This window comes from Ammodytes marinus, assembly GCF_949987685.1.
Source record: "Ammodytes marinus genome assembly, chromosome: 16".
Lineage (NCBI taxonomy): Eukaryota > Metazoa > Chordata > Actinopteri > Uranoscopiformes > Ammodytidae > Ammodytes > Ammodytes marinus.
The window spans coordinates 25,487,803-25,500,325 of NC_137220.1; the positions used below are offsets into that span (position 1 = coordinate 25,487,803).

General features: G+C 41.7%; 1 protein-coding gene across 1 annotated transcript in view; it reads right to left on the reverse strand.

Annotated features, from left to right (window-relative positions):
* LOC307263099 (ras-related protein Rab-26-like) overlaps nucleotides 1-12,523 on the reverse strand; it is a gene marked incomplete at both ends in the record, with an annotated part of 52,430 nt that overhangs the window by 17,381 nt on the left and 22,526 nt on the right. The window contains 2 exons of the mRNA XM_080044153.1: nucleotides 4,340-4,392; nucleotides 11,904-11,970. Coding sequence (XP_079900279.1) covers nucleotides 4,340-4,392; nucleotides 11,904-11,970 — 120 coding nt within the window. The remainder of the gene's footprint in view (nucleotides 1-4,339; nucleotides 4,393-11,903; nucleotides 11,971-12,523) is intronic.

Below are 12,523 nucleotides of genomic sequence, written 5' to 3' on the forward strand. Positions count from 1 at the left end.
AAGAAGGACCAGACGGGCAGAAGGGCACTAGAAGGACCAGACGGGCAGAAGGGCACTAGAAGGGCACTATCAGGGTACTAGAAGGGCATTAGAAGGGCACCAGACGGGCAGAAGGGGACTATAAGGGCACTCATTAAGGCACATCATCGAATTTTCTTGTTCTAGAGGGCACATCATCATCATTTATTGTATGAAGGGGCATCCTAGAGGGCACCCAATCATGTTTTGCACGGGAAAAGGGCAGCAAATAAGGCATTTCCTCTCGTTTTCACCACTCTTGAGGGCACTTTAGCGTGCTTTTTCAACCATTGAGCAGCGTTCGCCCCCCCCTGCCCCCCCCCTGAGTCTGCCACTGTCTCTCTGTACACTTACCCGCCCCAGTTATTTTTAAACCCATCTCCCTTTTTACCCAACATACCATGATACAATACGGCATGAATTTCTTGTCTGTTTTTTGTCTTGTTTTTGCTTGCTTGTTTTGTCTGAAATCTGTTCATGTAGTATCATGTCACCCACACATTACACCCACACGCGACTACATGTGTGTCAAATCTTTTCCTTCAGCCCCCTCAGGCAACAGAACCAGAACCAACGGACTAGTTACCAACATTTTACAAATGGCCAAATGTGAGAGCATGTTCCTAAAATAATAAGCTATGGAAATAATGTAAAATATACAGACACTACGTGTGAAGAAAAATTAAAGATTAGAAGCAAAAAAAAATTTCTGTTAAAATGAATAACCAACTACTTTGATGATTGACCATTTAGTCATTTAACAGGTTACACTATACCATTTTTTCTCTCTCTAATGTATTCATAGTTAAATACTGATTAATTGAAAAACTTTTGGGTCTTGGATTTGTTGGCCAGGAAAAAGAAACACAAGCATTTTGAAGACGTCTAAAAATAAATAGAGCATATTACTTAATTGATCCTTATGGTTATAGATTTTATTGTTATATGATTTATTGAAGAACAGTTAGTTGCAGCACTACACTGGATTAGATTAAACAAAAGGACACACTCACATTGATGACAAACTATTAACATCATCAGCATAACTGTACAGGTCAGTTCTTATAGTGCTGGACTGTTATAACTGTAGAGGGCAGTTTGAATGGAAGCACAGGTACTCTCTGCGTCAGACAAAACCAGAGCCTGAAGCAGTTTGTGTTGGGTTGGTCCACTGTAGGAGCCACTCACCAGTGCTGGAGACATTGCATAAGATGGTTGACAGTTACTCAACCTCTCCTCTGTTACCATCTGCACAACATATAAGTGTCCTTCCCTGTCCACCTTCTATATTCACACACACACACACACACACACACACACACACACACACACACACACACACACACACACACACACACACACACACACACACACACACACACACACACACACACACACACACACACACACACACACACACACACACACACACACACACACACACACACACACACACACAGAGCTAAAAAAGCATCTTCTGCTTTAATGAGGCTCCGGCAGAGACTGGTGACAGTCTGTCCTTCCTTTAACAGCCTCTCTGTTGCACTGACAGACATTCTTCCTGATGGCCAGTGTCAATTAAAGCCGTTGGAAATAGCCACCGCTCCTGTTGACGGGTAAATGTACTACGCTAAAGGTAAACAGCAGGTATGATGACAAAGTGACAGCAGCTGGCCTCACCCCGGTTCATCTGACAGCAGTGGCATCATAAAGGAGGGTAATGGAGGACATACTGTACACTGCTAGAGATGGGACCCATCCTATCCAATATCTGTATTGGGTCTGATGTGGCTGCAGTCTACTTATCGGATATCAGATAACTTCAATAAAACAAATTATACTGTATATATTTTTTTTAAGACCATAGCTATGTGATATAGCACATATTAAAAATAATTTAGCAATCAAAAAGCCGAGTTCTGATGTTCTTCTGTATTCAAACCGTTCAAAGCAGTTAAGATAAACCTTTATATATGTTTGGATATTTGTTGCCCTTTTAAATTAGATTTGCTGTGTTGCTTAAGCCTATATAACCTTACACTGGAAAACGTCACCAGCAACAAAGAAATGGGTAAGACTTTATGAACATATTTTATTTATGAGTGATTCATAAGTCATTTGTGAGTCATATATATAAGTCATTAGATAATGATGAAGCAACAAAACACAACACACATACATTTCTCCCTTTCAAAACAGCTGGCCTGCAAAGCACATCATTCTCATTTCTTATTAAGATATTAACTATTTGTTAAATTAACTCAGATAATGTAATCACAGTTTGACTTCCTCCTTGTGTTGCTGATATGTACAGTATATATAATGCATATATGTATATATATTAAAACAGGGGTTTTCAAAGTGTGAGAGAGTGAGCCCCCCCTCAGAGAACAAATTTCAGCGGAGCCCCCCCCCCCAAACACATTTTAAACATATTTTTGAAACATTCTAAACATATTTGTGCGTTTTAAAACAATTTTTTAAAGACATTTGAACATCTTTATCGAAGTATGTTTAGCTTTTTTAAAATACATTTGAACATCTTCATCCAGTGGTTTAATCCTGCTTCCTTTAAGCATGGATAGTAGCGACTGAGTGTGCAGCGGAGTGAAAAAGATAGGCAGACTTGCCCAAATTATTGACTATTGTTAAATGTCATTCACACAACAAGTGCCTCCAATGTCCTGCTGGGTGAAAATAGTAGCAAGCGGAGAACCAGACTCTCCTAGGAGGGTCCGGGGGTATGCCCCCCCCACCCCCCGTGAGATTTTTAGATTATTAGGCTATTAACTATTCTAGACCAAAACGTTGTATTCCTTTTTTTGTATCATAACTTACATTTGCTTAATATGATGTTAATATCAAAAACACAAACTCTTAAAAAATAATATATTATTTTAATAGCTGGATTTAGAATGTAGGTAGATGCAAATAAAAAAAAACAATGAAATGCAGAACAGAAATACATTTGAGGAAGCAGTCTCTACTGCTTATCTGAACACAATGCCATTATAGCTGCAAACGCACACTGCAACAGTTTTTCCCCGCTGCGTATATATATATACATACACACACACATAATTACTATATGATAAAAAATAAATGTATTAAATTCCAGGGTTATCTGTCCTCTTGCATTGAATTCTCATTTTCTTTTAATTAGTGGAATCAATAAAATTAAATATGTCATGGGCGCCCAAGAGTGGATAGTGATTTGATTTGTAACTGCCGCGCTCTGCAGAAAAAGACTGCACCAGACAAATGAAGCCATATGCTCACATGGCCCAGTTTCCATACAAGCATTTTCATGTTCGCTTTGGCTTTAGGAAGCTATGTAGCTGTGGAGGGAAATAAAATTCTTTGTCCTAATAAATGGTTTCCTGTGCATTAGAGCTCAGGTGATTCTTATCAGCTTCATGCTTCATCATCTAATGTGTTTTTGTCAGAGTGCATAAAGCCACAACATGCCACAGCAGTCAGTCCCAACAGGCATGACACCTAACTCTAACCTAACTTAACCTTTCTGTATGGAGTTTGAATACTCTCCCTGTGATTGCTTTCCTCACAGACTCTAAAGACGTGATCTTAGGGTCAAACGCAGAAAGAAAAATCTCCCTGCAGGGGCTAATATAATATAACTGAACTCAACTAAATTGCTTTATAAAAGCCATTCCTTTTCATTTTAATACAATTGGATGGAACGTGCTCTGGGAGTTTCAGAGAGGGCAGATATAACCCGACTATAATCACCCCTCTTGGGTTACCATCTAGGATTTTAAACACATTCATTATGCTAAATGATTACTGACTTACTCATTATGGTATATGCCGCTGGCTCTGAGGGCAAATATTGGATTCTAGGAAGGAAAGCAGCTGCGCCAAGTCACATTAAACACCAAATATTCCTCCCCTCGTTGCGGGCTTGGAGTCCATTGCCTTTTGACTTGCAGCTGACTTTGCTATCCCCTCACTAAATCACAGTCACTCTCCTGTTCAGAGAATACTCTGTGCTTGTTTAACCGTCATTTATTTCATGTATCAGACATTACCAACCAAGCGTTTTGTAACAACACCCGTGTCCATGATCCAGCCACAGCCTTGCAGTCTAGGAAATTAATCTAATGGGCCCAGATAAAGTTAATTAAAATGAATAATTTTAATAACAAAGTTGTACCATGACAAATGACATGGCATGACATTTGGTGCACATACATACGGACGAAAAACAATGTCCGTTCATGTGAAGTATGAAAAAGAAGTGAGAGAATAGAGTTTAGTGAGTAGCTAGAACACACAGTAAAAACAACAAAAGTTAACCCACCTGTATGTTGTCAAAGGATGTCTTGTTGGTGACGTCGTACAGCAAAAGCAAAGCTAAAAGAAACAGAGAAAAGTTCTATAAGTGCACGGCCTACAAAGTTCATGGCCGCACATCATTTACATACTATAGTTAAATGGCTTGATGGAAATAATTCCCAGCAAAATATATGTATTAAATCTTTCACCTTGATCTCTCAACTGCCTATAAAATTAAACCACAAAGGAGTTCATTTTCAATCTAAGCACAGGACTAATTCCTTTGGGTTCTCCCTATATCTCTTCTCATGGCCCGGTACAGTCACCTGCATCTCAATTAGCAGGACTCACCCAGACTAGAGGTAAGACTTGCTGCGGTGAATTTACTGCACATGCGTTCTGCTGCAAGTGAGGGGACACATTGGATCAACCTTGAATACATGTCAACTTGTTTAAATTGCGTCAGGATTTCAAACGTTGATGATGCAAACGTGAGGAAATATAATGTGTAGAGCATTTCAAGCTGCAGAGATGCCCCAGTCCGTATCCCCCCCCCCCTCTCTCACCCTCTCTCCACAGAGCAGTTTGGCCCTGCGGGGAGTGTGCAGGTATCGGAGAGAGAGGCGGTTGAAAGACTGAGCAGCTGAGAAATGAGATGAGCATGATGGAGACTGGCAGCTGGGTAATAAAGCTCCGCTAGACTTGTCCTGGAGATGTTTTTCACACTCTTTCGCTATCTCGTTTTCACTCAATGGTTGAAGTGAGGTCCATGAGACAGATAAAACTTCTGCAGCTGTGTGCATAATCATCATCATGCACACCTTCTGACAGCTGTATTAAACATCTTTTCAAAAAATACTAGTCCCCTATATTGCAAAGGTCAGCCTCAATTGTTGTTAGGGAAATAAGTTAACCAAATCAGAAATATACAGGTGTAAAACACACATAACTTCTCTTTTTCTTTTTTTTCTTTGGCGCATTGGCAAATGGAACAGTGAAATGAATGTTTGAAGGAGGAGAGGTGAAGAGATTGCCAGCACAGAACAGAGCAAGACTTGATGAGAAGAGAAAGAACAAGGTGGAATGGAAAGCAATAAGAAGGGAAAGTTAAACGCGTATCACTAAAAATTGGAAGAACATTGAAGAGAAAAAGATACAAACAAAGACGGAATGGCAGCAATAGGAATTTGAGAAAACCTCTATGACGAGTGTGTATAGTCAGTGGTGTAGTGGGGGGTATACGCAGGTATACGGCGTATACCCACTTATTTTTCAGGCGACATTGCGTATACCCACTTCTAACGGCCGCGACTGCGGGACTTGTTGCCACCCGTCCCGTTTTCCCCGAAATTGTTCTCTTTTTTTCACCAGCTGTCCCGGGAAAAGAAAAATCTCTCCCGGGACACAATTTGTCCCGTTTTTTGGGGAAAATGCCAGAACCTCATTTGATTTCCTTCGTTCAGCAGTTCAGGCCGTTTCACACGGGCCGAGGCGTTTGTTTCGCCCACTAATGCATTCTCAATAGAGAGGCGAGCGGGCAGAGAGAAGGCGGCAAGCGTGCAGGGGCGGTCTTAACGATCTCGGGGCCCGTTTCAAGACCCTGTGGGGGGCCCCCACATTTTTTTTTCTATGAATAATGCTTGTGCATGCTCCCCGCAAAAATAAAAAAGATTGTGGAAACCAGTTGGTTCATAGACGGATTATGAGATTTAAAGTAAAATGCATCAATCTGATGCACTTTCAGAGGAAAATTTAGATTTAAATCAAATCTTGAGCTGCAGAAGGAACATTATTTTTCTTAAACTGGCAGCACTCTTTACTCTGCAACTGTAAAAACATTTCAGTAGATTGGTCTGCAGATCCATGTTATATGATGGAGGGGCCCATTGCAACAGATACAGGATGGAAAGCTACTTTTTATGAACAGTATATAATTTACACGTATAAAGCTTATTCCTGTATGTGTGTGGGGGCCTTAGAGGCCCCTCATGAAGCCCATAAGACATAGCTAATAATGCTTTTGTTTTGCACTTGCTTTTCTATTTTTCCCCTGCTAGGGGCCATGATGATTTATTTCCTATTCCTTTTTGGACCTAGGCTGTTATTGACATGAGTGACTGAGCTCTTTGACAATGCGACATGTAAAGTTACTATCAGTATCTCTGGCTTAGGGCCCCCCTGAGCCCTTGGGCCCCTGGGCCTGGTTGCATGCAGTTTTCTTCTCAAAGTGCACCAGATTGATGAATTTTACTTTAAAAGGTTGCATTTTTTTCTTCCGGGGGAGCATTCCCCCGGACCCCCCTAGAAGGTCCAGGGTCCCCACCTCAGTCTCCCTATTTAGCCTACTGTGCAAACAGTGATGGTCCGGCAGACCGTAGCGGCAGTCAGCTGTCAGGACAGTGAACTCCCCCCCCCCCCCCACTCGCACTAATGGCTGTAAATGGAGCGGACACGGAGGCTAAACATATAGCCGTTCTGCCAGCTACGCTCTCTATATCTTATAGGCTATTCATGCATTAGGCCTGTGTTGGACCACTACTCGCGAGTGGCTGTGTGAGGCAGCGCAATTATGGGAAATATAGGACCGGCAAAAGCGGATGCGCGCGCAGTACAACTTAGAGTATACCCACTTCTCCAGGCACCACTACACCACTGTGTATAGTGTCTCTCCTCGCTTCAGTCACCGCCTCACTCACACATACATTCAATTAGAACACATCTGTGATTTAGTTCTCATCATTTGAAAAGTTGTAATTTGTTCTCACATAGGGGATACAGTGCATAATATTCACAAAAATACTTCCTTCCCCACGCCTGTCTGTCTGTCCTCTTCCAGAGTCTCTCCTAACTCACATGCTGTGTCTCAATTCAGGGGTCGCAGCGTTCGAAGGCTCCATTTGAAGACCGATTGCGTCATAGTGCCACGTCAAGGCTTGTCCCATTTCGAAGGCTCCTTCATATGCGGCCGAGAAATGCAGCCTTCGTTTCACGGTTTTGAAGGGTCCAACGGATGGATCCTTCACGCCCCAACGTATCCCAAGATTCATTGCGTTTTTTTAAGAGATGGAATAAAATAAAATAGAAAATAACAAAACAGCAACATGTTGCTCCATCATCTAAACTTTTATCTTCCTTTCTTTTTTTCTTGTCTTTTCTTTTGTTTTTCTTGTCCTTCTTTCTTCTTGTACTTTTTTTTTCTTTGTGTCTGGTAGGCAACTTCTTTTTCTTTTTTCCTCTGTTGACAAGGCTGTCTCCGTTGGCAGCAATCAGGGTTGCTAGGCAGCACAGGAGCGGCGAGTCGTCACGCAAGGTAACGGCTTGTTACGCAAACCGGAAATGCTCGTATACGGAGACCTGCGGAGACCGTCTCATTTAACAACACTCGTTCGGCCTTCGGTTCGGCGTGGCCTTCATAGACCGCGTCCTTCGAAGGATGCGGCCCCTGAACTGAGACACAGCTACAGTGTCCATCCTCTCCTCCTCTCCCACACTGATCCTCTCTCTCTGAATTCACTGGCCTGTCTCTGTCTGCAGCTCTGCTCCGGCCCTATGAAGATTTACAGCAGCAACAATTAGCTCCATTCATCATACTACTAGACTAGACCCTCAGCTTCATGTGTGTGTGCGATGTCAAACAAAGTGTGAGTTAACTGATTCAACATCATTAAATATAGCGCTGGCAGGAACTCCCAACTGTGTGGTCTGCTTATCATTAAGCGCGTCACAATGTCACCGTCATTGGCTATAACAACATACACCTTCTTGCAAATATTTATAGTAGTAATAAAACATTAAACAGTTAAAGTAACCCACGACTGGTCCAAGTCTTTTTGGGACCCTCAGCAGAATTTGATTTGTGGCCGTTTGGTGGTGCAAGATTCTTGGCATCGAGTTAGCATAATTTATTGTAAAACGCTTAAGGCTTTGTCAGGCTTGGCAGTCTTGTCACAGCATTGTGCGTTGGTGTTGCTAAATACAGCAACACGTTACTGGACTTACTAACGTTCTGTTAAGTAAGTTGTATATTTACTTCAAGTAAAACCAAGATGTCAAAACAGTCAATCCATTCTGTAAAAGAGTAATTCTAGGGATAATAGACGAGAACAGGATTAACCATTACAGTGTCATTGTTTTGTTGTTAGAACTAGTTTCTGTATTGCACCTTTAAATCTACCTGCTAACAGATTGGGTGAACAATGTGCCACACAGAAGTTAAAAAGATTCAGAGCACAAAGATACTGACCGTCTGTAGTGTTTATGCACAGAAGGTGAGCAGGCAGAATGTACATGCTTTTGTTTGAACAAAGTACTGAATGCGGGTAAACCACAGTTGCTATACTTTTCAGAGACTCCAAAAGCTTGCTGACAGTTTGTTGCTGAAACAGAAGTGTGTTCAGGTCAGACCAAGTCAGAGTTAATGACTTTAAACAGTAACATTTATAAACTTTGCACCTTAAAAATTCAGGTGATGATCAGAGTACTTTTCAGTGTTGTATTGCCCTAGCCTAGCCTAGGTTCTGAAGAGGGTAACGAGCCTGTCAACTCGTAGAAATCCGTCAAGGGCCACCAATACAGTTTAATGTAATCAGATTTATTTTGCATATTCGAAAAATTCCAGAGGCATTTTCCTAAATCACATTTTCACGGCCCAGACAGGTGAGAAGGTTGGTCAGCATTTTAAAAAGGTCCACACCTCTGAAGATGCGTGGAGATCCCTGATGTAACACCGTGCTCTGTGGAGTGCAACTTCTATCCTGTGGTTTATGCTTCAGGGCAGTGATGGAAAAGTAATTGAAAACCCTGCCGCTGAAGTGTCTGAGGCTATACACTCCAAGGATGTGTGATGTGGTTTTCTCAGAGGAAGATATGAACTCGAGGCGTCAAGCCTGAAATTCGACCTGCTAAAAAGCCCTCTGGAGTCTGCTGTAATTATGCAGGCTAAATGCCCAAACCATGACATGTATGAATAATAAGAATAAATCTCAGCCACAGATCATCTATATACTGACTAAGTCACGCACACACATACCTTGTCCCTACTAAAGTTGCAAAGAAACTTATACAGAGGCACAGATCCAGACAGTTAAACTTCAGTTTGATCACAACAGAGATCCATAAGTGCCCAGAGATTAAATAAATCAAACGAGGAGGGGATGCATTCACCATACAGTATAGGAGACAACAGCATCCTTGTGTGAATATCAAGTACCCCAATAAAAGGAGCATTCAGCAGTTCTTCAGCAGAGTGTGTCAAGGAAATGTAATGTACACTCTGGGGATTCACCTAGACCTGTTTACTAGCTTTGATAGCCACCAATTGTTTAAACTAATGCCTATATCAACCAACCTGATTCACCGGTGATGACAGACAGGTCAATTGGTAAGACTCAATAAATGGGTTTGTAATGTTTTTATTAACAACTATAAGAGACTCATAATGCTTTTATTAATGTTATTAGAGAGCAATACATAGTTAACCATTTTCTTTTAAGTGCTTATAAAAGTCTTATAATCTCACAATAAACCTGTTTATTATGTTATTATTTACACTAATATAAAGTCTTATAAACACAACTTAACGTTAATAATCTATTAAAGGGGTAGTTCAGGATTTTAGACATAGGGCCTTATTCCCAAATTAGCCTTGGTGTTCTTTATCAGTGGAGACAGTTTTTAACACATTTAATTCAGTCCTTCTAGTTGCAGAGTGCGCTCGTGCTAAGCTAGCGCACGGCATCGGGGGGATACCTAGCCTGCTACTAAAACAGTCTTACCCACTCCACAGTACACCCGAGGCCAATCAATTATAACGCCAGACTATCGATGTAAATGTCTGTGTTGATAGAATAATTTTAGAAATAAAACCAACCTCGCATATTGCATTTTGAGGGACTTTATTCCTTGTAGGCTGCGGCAGCGGCGGACTAATACCTAGGTTACAGGCTCTATAATAGTTTGTTTACCTGCTGCTGTCTTACAGACGCAGAGTACAGTGCACAAAGGAGTTGTATTAGCCTATGCAATAAACAAGATATGGCCACATTTGGAGGACTTACCAATGTGTCTGCTTTTGAAGACGATTATGAGGAATTTGTTGTATCCAACGAACCGTAACTGTACGAGCCGGAATACACTGATGAAGAATTGAGAGGGATGCTCAAAGGGCAGAAAGAGAAAGAGCGTCTGTAGAGACAGCCCCCGCTGGAGCTGCAGCAGAGAACCGGGACAGAATGACGGTAGACTGGTGGCAGTGCAGTTTCAGTTTCTGTCCCACGCTGCTCTGTTTACTTTCTGCTGTAGTGATTCGGTTACACAGCAAAGTAAAAGTCCGCTGCTGCTAAGAAAGTAGTCCCTCAAAATGCGATAATTCATGCGATGCGAGGTTGGTTTTATTTCTAAAATTATTCTATCAACACAGACATTTACATCGATAGTCTAGCGTTATAATTGATTGGCCTCGGGTGTACTGTGGAGTGGGTAAGACTGTTTTAGTAGCAGGCTAGGTATCCCCCCGATGCCGTGCGCTAGCTTAGCACGAGCGCACTCTGCAACTAGAAGGACTGAATTAAATGTGTTGAAAACTGTCTCCACTGATAAAGAACACCAAGGCTAACTTGGGAATAAGGCCCTATGTCTAAAATCCTGAACTACCCCTTTAAGGGCCTTATGACATATTCATTAATGCTTGTTACAAGGACCTTAATATAAAGCGTTACCCAGCTTTCTAAGTGAAATCTCATGACAGGCTATACAGGGACATCATGATGAATAAAAAGTCAACACACACACACACACACACACACACACACACACACACACACACACACACACACACACACACACACACACACACACACACACACACACACACACACACACACACACACACACACACACACACACACACACACACACACACACACACACACACACACACACACACACACACACACACACACACACACACACACACACACACACACACACACACACACACTACAGATCATCAAAGAGTCCCATGAATCCTGAGTGTGTTTTCCTTCAATCCTTGGAGAACAGCTACAAAACCTCAGCACCTGACAAAACTGCGCAGAGGAAGAAAACGGTCTCCTCTCCACACCTTCACACTGACACGGCTTTGAATCATAACTGGTATAAAAAAATATATTTTCATACCATATCAAAAATACGGTCTATACAAGAATAAAAAAAAGAAAATAACTCAATTTCGTTGTCAAACATATGTGCACGGAAATAGTTTTCAGTGTATATAAGAGAAATACTTATGATTAGAGCTTCCTTCACAACTGCCATGAAACACGCTGTACTCCATGCATCAGGTGGTAAAAAACAAACTCCAAATTGTAAAACTAAAACTGCTGCTTAATGAGGCCATCATCTGCATATTAGGACACTGGATAAAACCTATTGCTGTTGATTTCCCTCAGAGTTAAAAAGCAATCCCAAATCAATACACAACAGTTATGAGTGTGTGTGTGTGTGTGTGTGTGTGTGTGTGTGTGTGTGTGTGTGTGTGTGTGTGTGTGTGTGTGTGTGTGTGTGTGTGTGTGTGTGTGTTAGTATGTCACCGTTGGCGTCGCGGTAGTAGGCATGGGTGACACTGCGGAACCGCTCTTGTCCAGCTGTGTCCCAGATCTGCAGAGAATAAGAGAGGGAGGTTAATCACTGGATAGTGGTAGAATTTCGATCCGTTTAATAAGCCTTTAGAACTCCACACTTGTAGAGCAGCGAGCTCAGGTAATGATTCTCTGCTGGTTTATCATTACATGCAGCCCCTTTTACATTACACATGTTAATTGGATGCACTGTAATATAAAACAATATATTGATTGAGGCCTTGTACATTAATCAGCGGCGGTCGATTCCATTTGTCCCATTGTCCAACCTCAGTGGAATACGGTTAATGAAATCATTCTTTTCCCCCATTAGGCAGCTCATTCTGTCAACACAATTGAGCTCCAATGACACTTCCATTTTCTTCTCTTTCCACTGAAACTCCCACTTTTTGCATCAACATCATTCCCATGAATTTCTAAGATATTCTCTTAAAATGATTCATTCTGGACTATCTTCTTCTTCTCTCTCTTTCTGAGCCAAGTCAGCCTGGTGCCAGCTGTGCCTCCTGATCGCCCCATGGGGGCAACCGTCCCTCCCAGAATCCATGTGGTGGTTTTGAAGAACAGCAATT